This window comes from Mustela putorius, unplaced genomic scaffold (assembly GCF_011764305.1).
Source record: "Mustela putorius furo isolate JIRA1106 unplaced genomic scaffold, ASM1176430v1.1 tig00000640_pilon_pilon_pilon, whole genome shotgun sequence".
Lineage (NCBI taxonomy): Eukaryota > Metazoa > Chordata > Mammalia > Carnivora > Mustelidae > Mustela > Mustela putorius.
This window is the reverse complement of record NW_025421432.1, coordinates 2,841,552-2,862,144: the sequence shown is the minus strand read 5'-3', so window position 1 is coordinate 2,862,144 and position 20,593 is coordinate 2,841,552. Positions and strand designations below refer to the sequence as shown.

The 20,593-nt window shown below is 44.8% G+C and overlaps 1 protein-coding gene across 5 annotated transcripts in view; it reads right to left on the bottom strand.

The window, feature by feature from the left end:
- Positions 1–1,247: 1,247 nt before the first annotated feature.
- LOC123392855 overlaps positions 1,248–20,593 on the bottom strand; it is an 83,902-nt gene continuing 64,556 nt past the window's right edge. For 2 of the 5 annotated variants that reach the window (XM_045082960.1, XM_045082961.1), the window contains exons 11-13: positions 14,493–14,565; positions 2,829–2,901; positions 1,248–1,984 (exon numbers count right to left, since the gene is read on the bottom strand). In XM_045082960.1, the coding sequence (XP_044938895.1) occupies positions 1,770–1,984; positions 2,829–2,901; positions 14,493–14,565 (361 nt within the window). In that variant the 3' untranslated portion in view covers positions 1,248–1,769. Of the gene's footprint in view, positions 1,985–2,828; positions 2,902–3,090; positions 3,322–13,535; positions 13,648–14,491; positions 14,566–14,844; positions 14,986–20,593 lie in introns of those variants that run through there. The other 3 variants (XR_006607530.1, XM_045082962.1, XR_006607531.1) reach the window with 3 other exon arrangements.

Here is a 20,593-nt window from a genome sequence, read left to right as displayed (position 1 = left end):
CATACCTTGAAACGATGTAAAGTATCACACACCATACTTAACCCATGGATGAGACAAGTGTGAATATTCAATTCACACTTAAGCAGTCATCAACTCACCATAGACTGCTATATGCGTAGGATGCTCTATATAAACAGAATGGTAACTACAAATCAAAAACTGGTAACACATCTGCAAAAACACACAAGAAGGAAGCTCAGTATAGCCTAAAGAAATCAAGCAAACCATGACAGAAAGAGCGAGAGAAGAAATAATGAAGAACAGTGCAGAAACCTAAAAACAAAACAAAAAAAAGTGGCAAAAAATACACAGAAACATTGTTAGATTGATAGAGAGGGAGACAGACATAGACACAGAAAGAGAGATCAAATATTACTTTAAATGTAAATGGGCCAAACCCTAATATCAAGAGACATAAAGTGACAGAGTGGAAAAAAGTAGACCCGTCTATATGACACACACAAAAGACATATTTCAAACCTACAGGCAGATGTACATTTAAAGGGAAGGTTTGGAAAGAACTTTGGCCATGTACAGAGAAGTAAAAAGAAAGCCAGGGTAGAAATACTTGAAGCAGAACCAAAATCGACTTTCAAACAGACTGAAACAAGAGACAAAGAAGGACACTATATAATCCCAAAGCAGATAATCAACAAGAACATATTAAAGTTGCCAATATTTCTACACCCAATGTGGGAGACCCCCAATACATAAAGCAGCTATTAAAAACAAGGAGCTTTTGAGGCACCTGTGTGGCTCATTGGGTTACGTCTCTGTCTTTGGATCAGGTCATGATCCCAGGGTCCTGGGATCGAGCCACGCATCGGGCTCTCTGCTCAGTGGGAAGCCTGATTCCCCCTCTCTCTCTGCCTGTCTCCCTGCCTACCTGTGATCTCTGTCAATTAAATAAATAAAATCTTTGAAAAATAAATAAAAAGAACTTTTTCAGAGTATTCAAGAGCAGGGGACTTGTACACCCCAGTTCCATCCATGGATAGGTCATCAAGACAGAAAATCCTTGAGGAAAATGTTGCTTTGAAGGACATATTGGACTAGATGGCTCTCACAGATATATTCCAACATTTGGCCTAAAACAGGAAGATACACATTCTTTTCCAGTACTGATAGAACATTCTCCAAAACACATCACATGGGAGGCCACAAACTAGTCGCACAAAAATCAAGGCAACTGAAGTCGTATCAAGCATCTTTTCTAACAGAAACTGTATGAAACTAGCCATCAACCACAGGAAAAAATATGGAACGGACACCATTACAGGGAGCTTCAGTAACACTGAATGACCGAATGGGGCCATCAATAACTCAAAGGGGCAACGAGAACATACATGGAGACAAATGAAAATGTGGAAACACAATGGTCCAAAATCCTTGGGATGCAGCCCTCATTGCACGAAACGGAAGCTAGAGAGCAACACAGGCCTACCTCACGAAGCAAGAAAAACCTCGCATGAACACCCAAATCTTCCTCCGAATGCAGCGAGTACAAGAAAAAACCCAACACCTGTAGGGCGAAGGAAATAGTAGACTACAACAGAAATAAAGAAAACAGAGACTAAAAGCACAACAATACAACGAATCTGTGAAAGTAGGAAGGGATTCCTTGAAAAGATCCCCAACCTGGATAAGCCTTTAGCGAGACTTTCAAAACAAGGGGCGGGGGAATCAAAATGAGAAAAGAAACAGAGGAAACAATAACTGAGACCACAGAAAAAGTAAGTACAATGAAAGACTATCATAGAAATTATAGGCTATGAAACGGGGTAACCTAGAAGAAATGGATAAATTTGTAGAAACATGGAACTGCCCAACACTGAAACAGCAAAAAAGAAAGATTTTGAGAAAACTACCAACCAGGATGTGGAATCGGTAATCAGAACACTCCCAACAAAACTCCAGAACCAGAGGTCTTCAAAGGTGGCGTCTATCAAACTTTGAAGGAGTTGATATCTATTCTTCTCCATCTCTTCCAGAAAATTGAAAAAAAAAAAAAAAAAAAAAAAAAAAAAATTTCAAAGTCATTCTACCAGCTTAGAATGACTCTGGTACCAAATCTAGATAAACAAAATGTGAAAACAAAAACGAAACCAAAAACAAAACTAATGGAGAACGACAGGCCCATAGCTCTGATCAACACAGACAACAAACTCTTAGCCAATCAAATCCACCCATACATTCAGAAACATCGTTCCCCTCAAGCCAGTAGGATTGATTTCTGTGAGAGTGCCTTGGTGCGCCCAACAATTCAGAAACTTTGGTGGCGTTTGAGTGCTCAGGAACCTTGGTTATCTTGCCACACTACTCTGGCAGTTCATGACTTGGTATGCTTGACCTCATACTCCTTTAACTAAGACTCTCCTGGATGCCATTTTGGTTCATCAGTTTCCCCATCGGGCTTGTTGCCACTTTTTAGATCACCTGCGGGAAGCCAAGCACTACTCTTTTCTCCTCATATCTAGGGCTCTACTTCCCCCTCTCCAGTCTTTGTGCTTCGTCCAAAGAAACAGGGGATGGGCCCTTGCCACAGAACCACTGTTTCTAAGGTCTAGGCACATTGCCTTGTGATCTTTCTTCCCATAGGCTCATCACTCTCTACCTCAGTTTCTCACTCTAAAACACCAACTAGGGTCTAATCTTCTAAAAGGCTCTGGCTATTCCTATTGGACTTGCAGCAGTGAAAACAAACGAAATATAACTTTCTGTCTCAAGCATGAGTGTCTTGAGAGTGAGTGACGATAAGTGGGCAGATATTCAGGGTGGGGTGAAGTACTTGATGCCTTGTTGTGTTGTTTCTTTTGTTTTCCTCTTACCTTGTCTGTCCTGAAAATACCATGTGTAGAAAGCCTTCTCTGTAGCTTCGGAGGCTGCATCCTTTCTAAAAGCCTGGAAAAATAGGGTTCCAAGGTCAGAACTTTGCCCAGGGCATTTGCCACCGCTGCAAAATGTTAGCATAGACAAGAGCATGGGTCTTTAATAGCCCACTCTCACGGGCTTTTTGCCTCTGGGGCTCTATCCACATGGTTACCTTGCCAAGCCCTTCCCCTTAAGTCTGTAGTCTTCTAAGTTCTCAAATACAAATGATCCGACACTCATGCCTCTGCCCTGAAGTGTTTCCAATCAAATATATCCTCTCCTTCACAAGAAATTTGTAAGGCATCATTCCTGGACCAGTGTCACCACCTGGAACAAAGTCCTTTTATAGTGACTGCACTTGTTTTGAAGGGTGGGTATGGTATATGTCTGGCCCTCTCAGTTATATGGTAAGTTCCTTACATGTCTGTCCTGGGACAGAGTCTTGTTTCACTAGTAAATAAAGTGGCCCACGTTAGTCATAATTATAATCCTGTTCAAAACATACAAACTATAGACCTAGAGCTGAACGAGCTTTGGCATCATCTGACTTCCCAAATGGATCAAAACGTTGAGCTTTTTCCAGGGTCCGTGAAAATATATACGTATATGTCCGCGTTAGAATACAGAATCCTGTATGCATTTTCTAGGGCCGCTATGCCTAAGTGCCACCAACTGGATGGCTCAGAAGAACAAAAGTTTATTCTGTCCCAGTTCTAAAAAGAAGACCAAAGATAAGGAGTAAGTTGGGCCATTCCTTCTCTCATATGTGGAATGGAGAACTCCTTCCTCTCCTAAATTCTGGTGTAGGCCATCTATCCTTGGACATACCCTATTTCCAAGGAGGCCACCTTATCCTTGTAAGATGGGAATGGGCTTTAAGTGTGTGTGTGTGGGGGGGTGGACTTTGTTGGGACACAATTCTAACTGAAAGAACAATTAGCAATGCTCAGTGCATAGTAACTATTCAAAATATATTTGAGGAATTGGAAAACAAAATGGCCTTTGTAAGAAGTATTGTTGCTACTGAACAGTACCTCGTTCATACATAGAAACCTATGAACAATAAGTACTCTTTTCTCACAAAACACATGGTACTGTCAAGCAACACAATAATTTTTCAGGAACTAACCACCAAAAAATGGCAACTTCTTAGTTCTCTGACAAAGAATTCAATATAATGAAGAAACTTCAGGGAAATTCAAGAGACCACAGACAACTCAATAAACACAGAAACAATGCATGTGCCAAAGGAGAAGTTCAGTGAACAGAAGTCATTGAAACAAACAAACAAACAAACAAAGAAAAACATTGCAAATTATGGATCTGAATAATCCGATAAATGAATTTAAAAATATAAAAGGAAAAATCAATAGAGGGCTAAAGGGCAAGTCCACAGAATGGAAGACATAGATCTCTTGATATTACCACGTCCAGGGAGAAAAAATGAGAAGATACAAGAGTGGGTACCAGTTCAATATGGCTACAGGGGACACTCCGGAAATCACCTCCTCCAAGGACACGCTGAATGTGCAGCTCGGTATGGAACCATGAGCTCTGAAAGAAATCCAAACTAGCTGAGCTGCTGGTATACATCCGATAAATAAGAAAAACCCATTTTGAAACAGGAGAGGCTGAGACACATACTCAGGAGGACATGGGAACTGCCAATGTCTTCTTGACCTGGGAAAGATGTGAATCCCACATCCGGTTCCCCACCTTTTAAGACTCCCATTGGAGAGACCAAACTCTGTAAAGCTCTAGTTCTGAAAGCTAATGTGGACAGTGTCCACAACAACATTATGCTGTAGTGAACAGAGGAACAACGTCGAGGGACATGGTGGAGTAGGAGGATCCTATGCTCACCCTGTCCCATGCATCCATCTACACAGCACCGACAACAGAGTCAATAACACAGAAAATTACCCCAAAACTGGCACAACAGACTCTCTACAGCGAAATGCTCTAAAGTGGCTAGATCAAGAGAATAGAAAGGGTAAAGATGCCATCAGGATCTAAAGCCACCTGTGCACCTGTGCTTGGGAGGGAGAGATGCCATGGATGAAGAGGGTAGAGAAAAGCCGACAGTCACACGAGGCAATCCAGGCATGGGGATCCCAGACAAGGAAGACAGATTCCCATCACATTTGGCTTTGCAAACCAAAGGAGCCAAATTCTGTGAGTTCTTCCAATTTCCAGGCGCGTAATACCTGGCACTTTAGGCATCCGTAGAATCAGATCTGCAAGGCCCAGGAGGATAAGAGGAAAAACTGAGTCCTGCACGCCTGCCCTTCAAGGGACTATCAAATAAGCAGCCCTCGGGAGGAAAGCAGAGAAGAATGGTTTGAAAAATGACGGAGGTACACCAAAGGGAGATTTGTGGACTAATCCCAGAGCATGTGCTTGAGGGGATTGTTGAGGGACGTTCTCCTAGGAACTAAGGAGCTGACTGGTGCGACTTCCCATCCCTGCCCACCAGCTGACATTCCCAGAGGCCTGTGGAAACCAGCTCAGTACTCTTAACCCAACTGGCTCCCTTCTGCCAACTTGCCCGCCTCCAAACCCAGTGAGGGCCGAGGAGGAGTTTTTTCCGTGGCTGCAGGTTACCTCCCACAATGGGCCTTGCTGCTACCGCTTATCCTGCACTGCTACTGGGCCTCACCATCCCTGCCAAAGCATGTACAGGTCGCCTCCCCAAACAGATCTGAACAACCTTGTTAGCACTAGGGAGTCCTTGCTTCCTTCTGCGGAACGGCCCCCCACCAATACTTCCTGGCCAGAGCCCCTCCGAAACAGTGCCTGACAGTGTTCAAGCAACCATCACAGGGACCAGCCCAGCACTCTATAGTGACCCCTGACCTACGGAAATGAGAAGATACCCACACATATGAAATATCTCGAACCTTAGCCATGGCTGGAAGCCGATATCTGCTCTGACAGCAGGCCCCTCCCACCAAAGAAACCTTTTAAGGGAACAACACAAGAGAACCGCCCTACAGTGTGGTGCTACTGTATCTTTGGCCAACGCCTGGTCTGGCTCAACTCGAGCCCAAGGGACCCCCAGACTGCCCCCACTAACCCCAGCGGGAGTGAACCCTGCCCACAACCTACAGAACCACTGCACAGGACATGCCTTAGGGCAAAGGCAGCTGAGCCACAAGAGTATTGCTCTCAAAACACAGGTTAGAGACAGCCTTCAAGTGACATGAACACAGCCTTCCTGAGCAGGGAACATGCCACTGCAGAGCACCACAGGGACTCCTTTCTACAGGTCAAAAAGTTCAAGAACGGGACATCTAGTTGACTTGCTTAAAGCATGCAAACAGAGACACTTAGAGGAAACCAACAGACAGAGGAAGGTATCCCAAAACAAAGAACCCAGGACAACATCCCATCCAGAGAGCTAAATCAAGCAGAGATACGCAATATGCCTGCTACAGTAATTAAAGCAATGGTAGAAAACACTCTATCTGTGAGAAAAGAGTGGAGGACGTAAGGCCCTCACCCAAGAGGTAGAAAACAAGAACCAAAGATGAAGAACTTAACAACTGGAATTCAAAATGCATTCCATGCCTCTTACGGTTTCTCTCCTTCTCCAACCACTTGTCATTCTGTTTTCCCGCCCATTCCCGATGCTCCCTGCTCTGTTTTACTTAGGAATGAAACCATATGATACTTGTCTTTCTCTGATTGGCTTATTTCACTTAGCAAAATAACCTCCAGTTCCATCCATCTTGATGTAAATTGTAAGTATTCATTCTTTCTGAGGGCTATGCAGCATTCCTTTGTGTGTGTGTGGTGGGTATGTGTGTGTGTGTGTGTGTGTGCGTGTGTGTCTAAGCTGGCCTGCACGGGCGGACTCCACATCACCAATACCCGTGCATCCATCAGTGGTTATCTTGGCTGTTTCCACCGTTTGGTTACAGGGAACATGGCTGCCTTGAAGCTTGGAGTGCAGGTGTCACATGGCATTGCTCCAATTGTATCTTTAGGGTAAATACCTAGGGTCATAGGGTAGCTTTCTTTTGTTGCTGGAGAGGCAGTGGGTAGGGGAATGGGTGTTTGGGTGATAGCCATTAAGAAGGGCAAGGGATGTGATGAGCACTGGGTATTCTATGAAGGGATCAATCATTGAGCACTCCCACTGATACCGGTGATAGGCTCTAAGGTCGCTATTTGGATTGAAATTAAAAGAGTACATACTGGAGCGAGCAAGGTGTGACTCGCTTACGTATGACTGGTTAATGTTGGGAAAACAAAAGCAAAACAATACTGCTGTTAATAATTCCAAGTCTTTATTGCTACATGACATATTTTTGTAAACTATAATACAATATTACAGAGAGAATAAATTAAAAAAGAAAATAGTTCCCCTATCAAAGACTACCGTCAGTAGCCTTGGCAATGTAAGAACTTGAGAAATCTAAGGCCACAGAGTAAAAGATAATTTGCTTCTAAGGAAAGTATGTCTTTCGGTACTACTGAAAGCAAGTCCACACTTCTGGGAAGACAAAGAAAGTCCCAGAGTGCTGAGTGCGGTTCCAGGACCGGCAATAGTGTTTCGACGTGGGGGAGTCAACCATGATGGAGCTGTGTGCTGTGTCTAGCCAGTGAAGATGGAAGAACTCACTCCGGGGAGGACAAACCTTGCACCCACCGGCCACCGTGACCCGTAGATAGACGTTGAAGGGGAGGAACAAAGCCTGGCAGGTGGGAGGCCGGAGTGGAGGGGAGGCAACAGCACCGCTTTAAGCCCCAGGCCCACTCCCAGGCCAAGGAGCAGCAGGGCTTGGCTCTTGGTCTCCAAGCAGGTTTGGAAAAGCTCCCTGTGATTTCACGAAAGTCATCATGTCTTCTAGGACCTTCAGGTCTTTGAGCATCTCCATCATCTGCTCTTCTTGCTGGGATCTTTTGGCTCTCTCTTCCTCCAGGCCTCGACACAGAGAATGGAGTTCCTTCATCAGCATCACGTTGGTCGTCTTCGCCTTTCTGTAAGAGTCTGCAAGGCTGGGGATATCGAATGACTCTTTCTCCAGTTTGGCCTTTTCTCCAGATGATTCGATTGCTGCATGCTCCTTCTCAGCTACAGAAACCTTGTCAATGAGGTGGCATTTCTCCTCGATCCCTGCAGCCAGTGCTTCTGCCAGCTGCTTCTCACGGTTCTCGTAGGAGTGACTTCTAACAGACTGAACAAGTCGCATAGAAAGAGGAGGCCCACCAAGAAGCCAATGACAGGCGGACACAGCAGTGTCTCCCACTGGAGGCTGTGGAACATCAGCCGAGGACTCGAGTCACTTGGCAGCAGCTTCGCCATCATCTCATCCAACTTCCCAAGGATCAGTTCAAAGCCATGCTCCAGAGAGCCTGGCAGCTGCTCCATGGTACTGCTCGACCACAGGACAAGTGATGGTCACCATGGATCCGGTAGTCACAACACACCCTCAACATTCCGCCTGGAACCCTACCAGCAACCGGCATTCCCATGGAGTCAGGTATATGGCAGGGAGTGGGGGAGGGGGGGGGGGGGGGAGAATCGTATGCTCGTCTCCAGGACTGTCTTATTTGGCTTCCCCCTCCCATTCTTACCTCTATCTGTTAAACCTAAAATACAGGGAAATGGCCCCAAAAACACATTACATGGAACACACAGGAGACGAGAGCAAGCAGAAGATTCAGTGATCCCAAAGACAGAATGACGGAAAACAATCAAGCTGAAGTGTAGTGTGGAGAAAGTATGATAAAAATGAAATACGATTGGAGAATTCAGGGACACCATCAAGTGTAGTAACGTGGGCATTACAGGGATGCCGGAAGGAGGAGAGGGAGGGAAGGGGACAGAAAACTTATTTGCACGAGTCATAGCTAACACGATCCTGAATCTGGGGAAGGAAACCAAAGTCCACATCCAGGATGCACAAGGAGCCCCCAACAAAATCTTCCCAAGCTAGTCCACCACAAAATGCCTCGTAATCCAAATGGCAAAAAGGGGGTGAAAAGAAATCATTTTAAAAGCAGCAAGAGACCCTGCATATCAAGCTTTTGTCTGTCCTGTCCTTCCCAAATACCTTCACCCATTCGGTGGGTTGCCTCTTTGTTTCCTTGACTCTTTCCTTTGTTGGGCAGAAGCTTTTGATTTGATGAAGACCCTAAAGTTCATCTTCACTTTTGTTTCCTTTGCCTTTGGAGACATATGTGGAAAGAAGTTGCCGTCGCTGATATCAAAGTGGTTGCTGCCTATATTCTCCTGTAGGATTCTGATGGATGTCTGTCTCACGTTGAGATCTTTTATCCATTTCGAGTTTATCTTTGTGGACGGGGTATGGAATGGTTGAGTTTCATTCTTCTCCATAGAGCTGTCCAGTTTTCCTAGCACCATTTATTGCAGAGAAAGTCTTTCTTCCCTGTATACTTTTTCTGTGTTGTCGAACATTGTTGGGACCATAGAGTTGAGGGTCCATATCTGGGCTCTCTACTCTGTTCCACTGGTCTATGTGTCTGTTTTGATGCCAGGACAGACAAAAGGTCGATATCCAGGATCTATAAAGAACTCCTGAAACTCAACACACACAAAACAGACAATCATATCCAAAAAGGGGCAGAAGACATGAACAGACACTCCTCCCATGAAGACATACAAATGGCTATCAGACACATGAAAACATATTCATCACCACTGGCCATCAGGGAGAGTCAATCAAAACCACCTTGAGATACCACCTTACACCACTAAGACTGGCCAAGATGACCAAGACAGGAAACGACATGTGTTGGAGAGGATGTGGAGAAAGGGGGAACCCTCTAACACTGTTGGTGGGAATGCAAGTTGGTGCATCCTCTTTGGAGTACAGTGTGGAGATTCCTCAAGAAATTAAAAAGAGAGCTTTCCTATGATCCTGCTGCTGAACTACTGAGTATTTAGCCGAAGGATACAGATGTAGTGACAAGAAGGGCCATTTCTACACCAATGTTTATAGCCACAATGGCCACGGTCACCAAGCTATGGAAAGAACCAAGAAGCCCTTCAATGGACGAATGGATAAGGAAGATGTGGGCCATATACACTATGGAATATTATGCCTCCATCAGAAAGGATAAATACCCAACTCTTGTAGCAACATGGACAGGACTGGAAGAGATTATGTGGCATGAAATGAGTCAGGCAGAGAAAGTCAATTATCCTAAGGTATCACTTATTTCTGGAGCATAACAACTACCATGGTGGACAAGGGGAGATGGGGAGGAGAAGGCAAGACAGGGATATTGGAAGGGGAGGTGAACCATGAGAGACTATGGACTCTGAAAATCAATCGGAGGTGTTTTTGACGGGCGGGGGGGGGGAGGTTGGGGGATCCAGGTGGTGGGTACTGGAGAGGGCACAGATTGCATGGAGCTTTGTGTGTGATGCAAAAATAATGAATACTGTTATGCTGAAAAACATTAAAAGTTAATAAAAAAGGGGGGCAAAAAATCAAAAGGAGAAAACAAGAAGTGTTTGGGCAGACTTTTCTGCAGAAATTTGCAGTCTGTAATTGAGTGAGATGATACAGTCGATGTACACAAAGAAGAAAAATGAATCCAAAACAACAGACACAAACAAACAAACAAAATCAAGCCAAGAACACTATCCAACAAGGCTGTCACTCAGAAGAGAAGGAGAGAGAGAATTTCCCAAACAAAAGTTGAAGGAATTAGGATCACCAAACCGTCTGTACCATAAGCATTAAGGGAGACTTTTGAGGGGAAAAGAAAGAGCGTATGGAGGAGGAAGAAAAAAGAAAGATGCACAAAAGCAATAAAACGAAATCATCTCTAGCAATCGGTCAAGGGAAGCATAGCTTGAAACCATGAAACGTATCACACACCATACCTAACCCATGGCTGAGACAAGTGTGAATATTCGATTCACACTTAAGCAGTCATCAACTCACCATAGACTGCTATATGCATAGGATGCCCTAATATAAACATAGTGGTAACTACAAATCAAATCTGGTAACACATCTGCAAAAAAACACACAAGAAGGAAGCTCAGTATAGCCTAAAGAAATCAAGCAAACCATGAGAGAAAGAGCAAGAGAAGAAATAATGAAGAACAGTGAAGACAACTTAAAAACAAAAAAGAAAGTGGCAAAAAAAATACACACAATTTGAATCTCCCTGAGGGCTAGTGATGATGAACACTTTTTCATGTGTCTGATAGCCATTTGTATGTCTTGTTTGGAGAAGTGTCTGCTCACATCCTCGGCCCATTTTTTGATATGTTTGCCTTTTTCGTGTGTGTTGTGTTTGTGGATTCAAATTAAAACCACATTGAGATATCACCTGACACCAGTTAGAATGGCCATAATTAACAAAACAGGAAACAACATGTGTTGGAGAGGATGTGGAGAAAGGGGAACCCTCTTAACTGTTGGTGAGAATGCAAATTGGTGCAGGCTCTTTGGAGAACAGTGTGGAGATTCCTCTATAATTTAAGAAGAGAATTTCCCTACGACCCTGCAATTGCACTCCTGGGTATCTACCCCAAAGATACAGATGTAGTGAAAAGAAGGGCCATCTGTACCCCAATGTTTAGAGCAGCAACGGCCATGGTCGCCAAACTGTGGAAGGGACCAAGATGCCCTTCAACGGACGTTTGGATAAGGAAGATGTGGTCCATATACACTATGGAGTATTATGCCTCCATCAGTAAGGACGGATACCCAACTTTCGTAGCAACATGGACGGGACTGGAAGGGATTATGCTGAGTGAAATAAGTCAAGCAGAGGCAGTCAATTATCATAAGTTTTCACTTAGTTGTGGAGCATCACAAATATCATGGAGGACAAGGAATGTTGGAGAGGAGTAGGGAGTTGGGGTAAATTGGAAGGGGAGGTGAATCATGAGATACTATAGACTCTGAAAAACAAACTGCGGAGTTTAAAGTGTCGGGGGGGTATCGGGGTTCCAGGTGGCGGCTATTATAGCGGACACGGATTGCATGGATCACTGGGTGTGGTGAACAAATAAGGAATACTGTTTTTCTGAAAAGAAATAAATCTACTTAATAAAAAAATAAAAAATACACATAACATAGATAGAGAGAGAGAGGGAGAGAGAGACAGAGACAGAGACAGAGAGAGCGGGAGAGAGAGAGAGAGAGAGATCATCTATTATTTTAAATGTAAATGTTCCAAAGCCTAAAATCAAGAGACATAAGGTGACAGAATGAAGAAAAGTAGATCCGTCTACATACCGCACACAAAAGACATATTTCAGAACGTCGGGCAGATGTAAAAATTTAAAGGGAAGATTTGCAAAGAACTTTGGCCATGGAAACAGAAGTGAAAAGAAAGCCAGGGTAGAAATACTTGCAGCAGACCCATAATTGACTTTCAAACAAAGACTGAAACAAGAGACAAAGAAGGACACTACGTAATCCCAAAGCATGTAATCAACAAGAACATATAAAAGTTGCCAATATTTCTACTCCCAACATGGGAGCCTCCCGATACATAAAGCAGCTATGCACAACAAGGAATTTGGGGGGTACCTAGGTGGCTCAGTGGTTTAAGCCTCTGCCTTCGGCTGACGTCATGATCCCAGGGTCCTGGGATCGAGCCTGCATGTGGCTCTCTACTCAGTGGGAAGCCTGATTCCCCCTCTCTCTTTGCCTGCCTCCCTGCCTACTTGTGATCTCTGTCAAATCAATAAATAAAAGCTTTCAAAAATAAATACAAAGAACTTTTTCAGAGTATTCAATAAGAGCAGGGGACTCGTACACCCTAGTAACATCCATGGATAGCTCATCTAGACAGAAAATCCTTGAGGAAAATGTGGCTTTGAAGGACATATTGGACTAGATGGCTCTCACAGATATATTCCAACAGTTGGCCTAGAACAGGAAGATACACATTCTTTTCCAGTACCGATAGAACATTCTCCAAAACACATCACATTGGAGGCCACAAACTAGTCGCACAAAAAAAAATCAGGGCAACTGAAGTCGTATCAAGCATCTTTTCTAACAGAAACTTTATGAAACTAGCCATCAACCACAGGAAAAAATATGGAACGGACACCATTACAGGGAGCTTCAGTAACACTGAATGACCGAATGGGGCCATCAATAACTCAAAGGGGCAACGAGAACATACATGGAGACAAATGAAAATGTGGAAACACAATGGTCCAAAATCCTTGGGATGCAGCCCTCATTGCACGAAACGGAAGCTAGAGAGCAACACAGGCCTACCTCACGAAGCAAGAAAAAACCTCGCATGAACACCCAAATCTTCCTCCGAATGCAGCGAGTACAAGAAAAAAACCCAACACCTGTAGGGCGAAGGAAATAGTAGACTACAACAGAAATAAAGAAAACAGAGACTAAAAGCACAACAATACAACGAATCTGTGAAAGTAGGAAGGGATTCCTTGAAAAGATCCCCAACCTGGATAAGCCTTTAGCGAGACTTTCAAAACAAGGGGCGGGGGAATCAAAATGAGAAAAGAAACAGAGGAAACAATAACTGAGACCACAGAAAAAGTAAGTACAATGAAAGACTATCATAGAAATTATAGGCTATGAAACGGGGTAACCTAGAAGAAAAATGGATAAATTTGTACAAACATGGAACCGCCCAACACTGAAACAGCAAAAAAGAAAGATTTTGAGAAAACTACCAACCAGGATGTGGAATCGGTAATTAGAACACTCCCAACAAAACTCCAGAACCAGAGGTCTTCAAAGGTGGCGTCTATCAAACTTTGAAGGAGTTGATATCTATTCTTCTCCATCTCTTCCAGAAAATTGAAAAAAAAAAAAAAAAAAAAAAAAAAAAAATTTCAAAGTCATTCTACCAGCTTAGAATGACTCTGGTACCAAATCTAGATAAACAAAATGTGAAAACAAAAACGAAACCAAAAACCAAACAAATGGAGAACGACAGGCCCATAGCTCTGATGAACACAGACAACAAACTCTTAGCCAATCAAATCCACCCATACATTCAGAAACATCGTTCCCCTCACGCCAGGAGGATTGATTTCTGTGAGAGTGCCTTGGTGCGCCCAATAATTCAGAAACTTTGGTGGCGTTTGAGTGCTCAGGAACCTTGGTTATCTTGCCACACTACTCTGGCAGTTCATGACTTGGTATGCTTGACCTCATACTCCTTTAACTAAGACTCTCCTGGATGCCATTTTGGTTCATCAGTTTCCCCATCGGGCTTGTTGCCACTTTTTAGATCACCTGCGGGAAGCCAAGCACTACTCTTTTCTCTCTCATATCTAGGGCTCTACTTCCCCTTCTCCAGTCTTTGAGCATCGTCCAAAGAAACAGGGGATGGGCCCTTGCCACAGAACCACTGTTTCTAAGGTCTAGGCACATTCCCTTGTGATCTTTCTTCCCATAGGCTCATCACTCTCAACCTCAGTTTCTCACTCTAAAACACCAACTTGGGTCTAATCTTCTAAAAGGCTCTGGCTATTCCTATTGGACTTGCAGCAGTGAAAACAAACGAAATATAACTTTCTGTCTCAAGCATGAGTGTCTTGAGAGTGAGTGACGATAAGTGGGCAGATATTCAGGGTGGGGTGAAGTACTTGATGCCTTGTTGTGTTGTTTCTTTTGTTTTCCTCTTACCTTGTCTGTCCTGAAAATACCATGTGTAGAAAGCCTTCTCTGTAGCTTCGGAGGCTGCATCCTTTCTAAAAGCCTGGAAAAATAGGGTTCCAAGGTCAGAACTTTGCCCAGGGCATTTGCCACCGCTGCAAAATGTTAGCATAGACAAGAGCATGGGTCTTTAATAGCCCACTCTCACGGGCTTTTTGCCTCTGGGGCTCTATCCACATGGTTACCTTGCCAAGCCCTTCCCCTTAAGTCTGTAGTCTTCTAAGTTCTCAAATCCAAATGATCCGACACTCATGCCTCTGCCCTGAAGTGTTTCCAATCAAATATAGCCTCTCCTTCACAAGAAATTTGTACGGCATCATACCTGGACCAGTGTCACCAACTGGAACAAAATCCTTTTACAGTGACTGCACTTGTTTTGAAGGGTGGGTATGGTATATGTCTGGCCCTCTCAGTTATATGGTAAGTTCCTTACATGTCTGTCCTGGGACAGAGTCTTGTTTCACTAGTAAATAAAGTGGCCCACGTTAGTCATAATTATAATCCTGTTCTAAACATACAAACTATAGACCTAGAGCTGAACGAGCTTTGGCATCATCTGACTTCCCAAATGGATCAAAACGTTGAGCTTTTTCCAGGGTCCGTGAAAATATATACGTATATGTCCGCGTTAGAATACAGAAACCTGTATGCATTTTCTAGGGCCGCTATGCCTAAGTGCCACCAACTGGATGGCTCAGAAGAACAAAAGTTTATTTTCTCCCAGTTCTGGAAAGAAGGCCAAAGATAAGGAGTCAGTTGGGCCATTCCTTCTCTCATATATGGAATGGAGAACTCCTTCCTCTCCTAAATTCTGGTGTAGGCCATCTATCCTTGGACATACCCTATTTCCAAGGAGGCCACCTTATCCTTGTAAGATGGGAATGGGCTTTAAGTGTGTGTGTGTGTGGGGGGGGGTGGACTTTGTTGGGACACAATTCTAACTGAAAGAACAATTAGCAATGCTCAGTGCATAGTAACTATTCAAAATATATTTGAGGAATTGGAAAACAAAATGGCCTTTGTAAGAAGTATTGTTGCTACTGAACAGTACCTAGTTCATACATAGAAACCTATGAACAATAAGTACTCTTTTCTCACAAAACACATGGTACTGCCAAGCAACACAATAATTTTTCAGGAACTAACCACCGAAAAATGGCAACTTCTTAGTTCCCTGACAAAGAATTCAATATAATGAAGGAACTTCAGGGAATTTCAAGAGACCACAGACAACTCAATAAGCACAGAAACAATGCATGTGCCAAAGGAGAAGTTCAGTGAACAGAAGTCATTGAAACAAACAAACAAACAAAGAAAAACATTGCAAATTATGGATCTGAATAATCCGATAAATGAATTTAAAAATATAAAAGGAAAAATCAATCAATAGAGGGCTAAAGGGCAAGTCCACAGAATGGAAGACATAGATCTCTTGATATTACCACGTCCAGGGAGAAAAAAAATGAGAAGATACAAGAGTGGGTACCAGTTCTAGATGGCTACAGGGGACACTCCGGAAATCACCTCCTCCAAGGACACGCTGAAATGTGCAGCTCGGTATGGAACCATGAGCTCTGAAAGAAATCCAAACTAGCTGAGCTGCTGGTATACATCCGATAAATAAGAAAAACCCATTTTGAAACAGGAGAGGCTGAGACACATACTCAGGAGGACATGGGAACTGCCAACGTCTTCTAGACCAGGGAAAGATGTGAATCCCACATCCGGTTCCCCACCTTTTAAGACTCCCATTGGAGAGACCAAACCTCTGTAAAGCTCTAGTTCTGAAAGCTAATGTGGACAGTGTCCACAACAACATTATGCTGTAGTGAACAGAGGAACAACGTCGAGGGACATGGTGGAGTAGGAGGATCCTATGCTCACCCTGTCCCATGCATCCATCTACACAGCACCGACAACAGAGTCAATAACACAGAAAATTACCCCAAAACTGGCACAACAGACTCTCTACAGCGAAATGCTCTAAAGTGGCTAGATCAAGAGAATAGAAAGGGTAAAGATGCCATCAGGATCTAAAGCCACCTGTGCACCTGTGCTTGGGAGGGAGAGATGCCATGGATGAAGAGGGTAGAGAAAAAAGCCGACAGTCACACGAGGCAATCCAGGCATGGGGATCCCAGACAAGGAAGACAGATTCCCATCACATTTGGCTTTGCAAACCAAAGGAGCCAAATTCTGTGAGTTCTTCCAATTTCCAGGCGCGTAATACCTGGCACTTTAGGCATCCGTAGAATCAGATCTGCAAGGCCCAGGAGGATAAGAGGAAACTGAGTCCTGCACGCCTGCCCTTCAAGGGACTATCAAATAAGCAGCCCTCGGGAGGAAAGCAGAGAAGAATGGTTTGAAAAATGACGGAGGTACACCAAAGGGAGATTTGTGGACTAATCCCAGAGCATGTGCTTGAGGGGATTGTTGAGGGACGTTCTCCTAGGAACTAAGGAGCTGACTGGTGCGACTTCCCATCCCTGCCCACCAGCTGACATTCCCAGAGGCCTGTGGAAACCAGCTCAGTACTCTTAACCCAACTGGCTCCCTTCTGCCAACTTGCCCGCCTCCAAACCCAGTGAGGGCCGAGGAGGAGTTTTCCGTGGCTGCAGGTTACCTCCCACAATGGGCCTTGCTGCTACCGCTTATCCTGCACTGCTACTGGCCTCACCATCCCTGCCAAAGCATGTACAGGTCGCCTCCCCAAACAGATCTGAACAACCTTGTTAGCACTAGGGAGTCCTTGCTTCCTTCTGCGGAACGGCCCCCACCAATACTTCCTGGCCAGAGCCCCTCCGAAACAGTGCCTGACAGTGTTCAAGCAACCATCACAGGGACCAGCCCAGCACTCTATAGTGACCCCTGACCTACGGAAATGAGAAGATACCCACACATATGAAATATCTCGAACCTTAGCCATGGCTGGAAGCCGATATCTGCTCTGACAGCAGGCCCCTCCCACCCCACCAAAGAAACCTTTTAAGGGAACAACACAAGAGAACCGCCCTACAGTGTGGCGCTACTGTATCTTTGGCCAACGCCTGGTCTGGCTCAACTCGAGCCCAAGGGACCCCCAGACTGCCCCCACTAACCCCCAGCGGGAGTGAACCCTGCCCACAACCTACAGAACCACTGCACAGGACATGCCTTAGGGCAAAGGCAGCTGAGCCACAAGAGTATTGCTCTCAAAACACAGGTTAGAGACAGCCTTCAAGTGACATGAACACAGCCTTCCTGAGCAGGGAACATGCCACTGCAGAGCACCACAGGGACTCCTTTCTACAGGTCAAAAAGTTCAAGAACGGGACATCTAGTTGACTTGCTTAAAGCATGCAAACAGAGACACTTAGAGGAAACCAACAGACAGAGGAAGGTATCCCAAAACAAAGAACCCAGGACAACATCCCATCCAGAGAGCTAAATCAAGCAGAGATACGCAATATGCCTGCTACAGTAATTAAAGCAATGGTAGAAAACACTCTATCTGTGAGAAAAGAGTGGAGGACGTAAGGCCCTCACCCAAGAGGTAGAAAACAAGAACCAAAGATGAAGAACTTAACAACTGGAATTCAAAATGCATTCCATGCCTCTTACGGTTTCTCTCCTTCTCCAACCACTTGTCATTCTGTTTTCCCGCCCATTCCCGATGCTCCCTGCTCTGTTTTACTTAGGAATGAAACCATATGATACTTGTCTTTCTCTGATTGGCTTATTTCACTTAGCAAAATAACCTCCAGTTCCATCCATCTTGATGTAAATTGTAAGTATTCATTCTTTCTGAGGGCTATGCAGCATTCCTTTGTGTGTGTGTGGTGGGTATGTGTGTGTGTGTGTGTGTGTGTGTGTGTGTGTGTGTGTGTCTAAGCTGGCCTGCACGGGCGGACTCCACATCACCAATACCCGTGCATCCATCAGTGGTTATCTTGGCTGTTTCCACCGTTTGGTTACAGGGAACATGGCTGCCTTGAAGCTTGGAGTGCAGGTGTCACATGGCATTGCTCCAATTGTATCTTTAGGGTAAATACCTAGGGTCATAGGGTAGCTTTTCTTTTGTTGCTGGAGAGGCAGTGGGTAGGGGAATGGGTGTTTGGGTGATAGCCATTAAGAAGGGCAAGGGATGTGATGAGCACTGGGTATTCTATGAAGGGATCAATCATTGAGCACTCCCACTGATACCGGTGATATAGGCTCTAAGGTCGCTATTTGGATTGAAATTAAAAGAGTACATACTGGAGCGAGCAAGGTGTGACTCGCTTACGTATGACTGGTTAATGTTGGGAAAACAAAAGCAAAACAATACTGCTGTTAATAATTCCAAGTCTTTATTGCTACATGACATATTTTTGTAAACTATAATACAATATTACAGAGAGAATAAATTAAAAAAGAAAAATAGTTCCCCTATCAAAGACTACCGTCAGTAGCCTTGGCAATGTAAGAACTTGAGAAATCTAAGGCCACAGAGTAAAAGATAATTTGCTTCTAAGGAAAGTATGTCTTTCGGTACTACTGAAAGCAAGTCCACACTTCTGGGAAGACAAAAAAAAGTCCCAGAGTGCTGAGTGCGGTTCCAGGACTGGCAATAGTGTTTCGACGTGGGGGAGTCAACCATGATGGAGCTGTGTGCTGTGTCTAGCCAGTGAAGATGGAAGAACTCACTCCGGGGAGGACAAACCTTGCACCCACCGGCCACCGTGACCCGTAGATAGACGTTGAAGGGGAGGAACAAAGCCTGGCAGGTGGGAGGCCGGAGTGGAGGGGAGGCAACAGCACCGCTTTAAGCCCCAGGCCCACTCCCAGGCCAAGGAGCAGCAGGGCTTGGCTCTTGGTCTCCAAGCAGGTTTGGAAAAGCTCCCTGTGATTTCACGAAAGTCATCATGTCTTCTAGGACCTTCAGGTCTTTGAGCATCTCCATCATCTGCTCTTCTTGCTGGGATCTTTTGGCTCTCTCTTCCTCCAGGCCTCGACACAGAGAATGGAGTTCCTTCATCAGCATCACGTTGGTCGTCTTCGCCTTTCTGTAAGAGTCTGCAAGGCTGGGGATATCGAATGACTCTTTCTCCAGTTTGGCCTTTTCTCCAGATGATTCGATTGCTGCATGCTCCTTCTCAGCTACAGAAACCTTGTCAATGAGGTGGCATTTCTCCTCGATCCCTGCAGCCAGTGCTTCTGCCAGCTGCTTCTCACGGTTCTCGTAGGAGTGACTTCTAACAGACTGAACAAGTCGGCATAGAAAGAGGAGGCCCACCAAGAAGCCAATGACAGGCGGACACAGCAGTGTCTCCCACTGGAGGCTGTGGAACATCAGCCGAGGACTCGAGTCACTTGGCAGCAGCTTCGCCATCATCTCATCCAACTTCCCAAGGATCAGTTCAAAGCCATGCTCCAGAGAGCCTGGCAGCTGCTCCATGGTACTGCTCGACCACAGGACAAGTGATGGTCACCATGGATCCGGTAGTCACAACACACCCTCAACATTCCGCCTGGAACCCTACCAGCAACCGGCATTCCCATGGAGTCAGGTATATGGCAGGGAGTGGGGGAGGGGGGGCGGGGGGAGAATCGTATGCTCGTCTCCAGGACTGTCTTATTTGGCTTCCCCCTCCCATTCTTACCTCTATCTGTTAAACCTAAAATACAGGGAAATGGCCCCAAAACACATTACATGGAACACACAGGAGACGAGAGCAAGCAGAAGATTCAGTGATCCCAAAGACAGAATGACGGAAAACAATCAAGCTGAAGTGTAGTGTGGAGAAAGTATGATAAAAATGAAATACGATTGGAGAATTCAGGGACACCATCAAGTGTAGTAACGTGGGCATTACAGGGATGCCGGAAGGAGGAGAGGGAGGGAAGGGGACAGAAAACTTATTTGCACGAGTCATAGCTAACACGATCCTGAATCTGGGGAAGGAAACCAAAGTCCACATCCAGGATGCACAAGGAGCCCCCAACAAAATCTTCCCAAGCTAGTCCACCACAAAATGCCTCGTAATCCAAATGGCAAAAAGGGGGTGAAAAGAAATCATTTTAAAAGCAGCAAGAGACCCTGCATATCAAGC